The sequence below is a fragment of the Pygoscelis adeliae genome, unplaced genomic scaffold, assembly GCF_000699105.1.
Source record: "Pygoscelis adeliae isolate BGI_AS28 unplaced genomic scaffold, ASM69910v1 Scaffold339, whole genome shotgun sequence".
Lineage (NCBI taxonomy): Eukaryota > Metazoa > Chordata > Aves > Sphenisciformes > Spheniscidae > Pygoscelis > Pygoscelis adeliae.
Window position 1 is genome coordinate 136216 of NW_008825544.1, and position 1259 is coordinate 137474.

Below are 1259 nucleotides of genomic sequence, written 5' to 3' on the forward strand. Positions count from 1 at the left end.
GGGGTTCATCGCGGTCTCGGTGTTAAACGGGGAGGGACGAGCACTCGCGTGCCTAGCAAAGTGCTGCCCTGTAGCCAAAACAAACACGCTGTACGTGGTGGTGCCAGGAGGGGCTGCCAGGGCGGGGGCTCTGCCCCCCTCCATCGCCGTGTGTCCCCTGGGTGTCCCCCGGCCTGGGATGGTGACTGCAGGCAGGAGCGTGGGATGGCAGGAGGGTGGTGAGCCATGCGGGGTGAGCCACGTGGGAGATGGAGGCACGGCGGGTGCTGCTGGCCGGTGGGAAGACGGAGATGCTGCAGATGGAGGTGGGGATGCACGGAAACCTGCAGAGACCGGCCCCGCTCTGCACGACAGGCTCTGGTCTGCGCCGGTGAGGCCGGACCCCGCACCGCTGGGCTTTGTGATTAATGGTCCTGAGCCACACTGGGGACATGGACATGAGGAACAGCAGGATGGGGAGAGGGACCAGCGTGGTCCCAGCACGTCTCTCCATTGTGGAGGGAAAGGGCGGAAAGACATCTTTTGCCTTCAGAAGGTGCACCTTGCTCAGCCACCGGCCCCAGGCTGTTACTTGGGGGCAGAGCGTGGCACTTGTGCCTGCAAGGACCAGGCAGGACCGTGCTGCTGGGAGCTGCAGCCCCGTGAGGATGGACGGACAGACGCACAGACATGTGAGACAGGCTGGCCGCACGGAGCGCGGCGAGAGCCAAGGTGACAACAGAACCGGCTGGCTGGGCAGCATGGCAGAAACAAGAGACTGGACGGCGGCGTGGCCGGTGGATCAGACGCACAAAATTACAGATGGCAGGAGAGATGGCTGGGAATGACAGACACCAGCGTGGCCCTGCTGTCCCCTGCTCTACCCCCGGCACCCGCCTGGCCCGCAGGGACACAGGCTCGCAGCCCCAGCCACCCCCTCCCACTGCCGTGCACCCCGCTGCAGCTGGATTCTGGAGCGCACCCTTGCCTGCACCCTGCATCCTCCCCCCGGTGCTGTCTGGGTGCTGGGGCTGCCTCTCGCACCTCTCCCCCTGCCACACCGCGGGGGTGCTGCCCTACCTGAAACATTGATGGGGACGATGTTGGTTTGGATGGAGCAGGACTGGTGCCACTGCTTCTCCTCCACGGTGGGCAGGGGGAAGGCCCTGGTCCAGGCTGGCTGCTTGTCCGGGCTGGTGGGGAGGCTCAGGGAGGCGTCGGGCAGCCGAGAGCCGAGCACAGTTGTGCCAGCCGTCTCCTCCTCGGTTGCTCGCCGGCTT

At 66.1% G+C, this 1259-nt stretch overlaps 1 protein-coding gene across 1 annotated transcript in view; it reads right to left on the minus strand.

The window, feature by feature from the left end:
- NHSL2 (NHS-like 2) overlaps window positions 1-1259 on the minus strand; it is a 24361-nt gene that overhangs the window by 5455 nt on the left and 17647 nt on the right. The window contains 2 exon segments of the mRNA XM_009332003.1: window positions 3-68; window positions 1060-1256. Of these exon segments, the coding sequence (XP_009330278.1) occupies window positions 3-68; window positions 1060-1256 (263 nt within the window).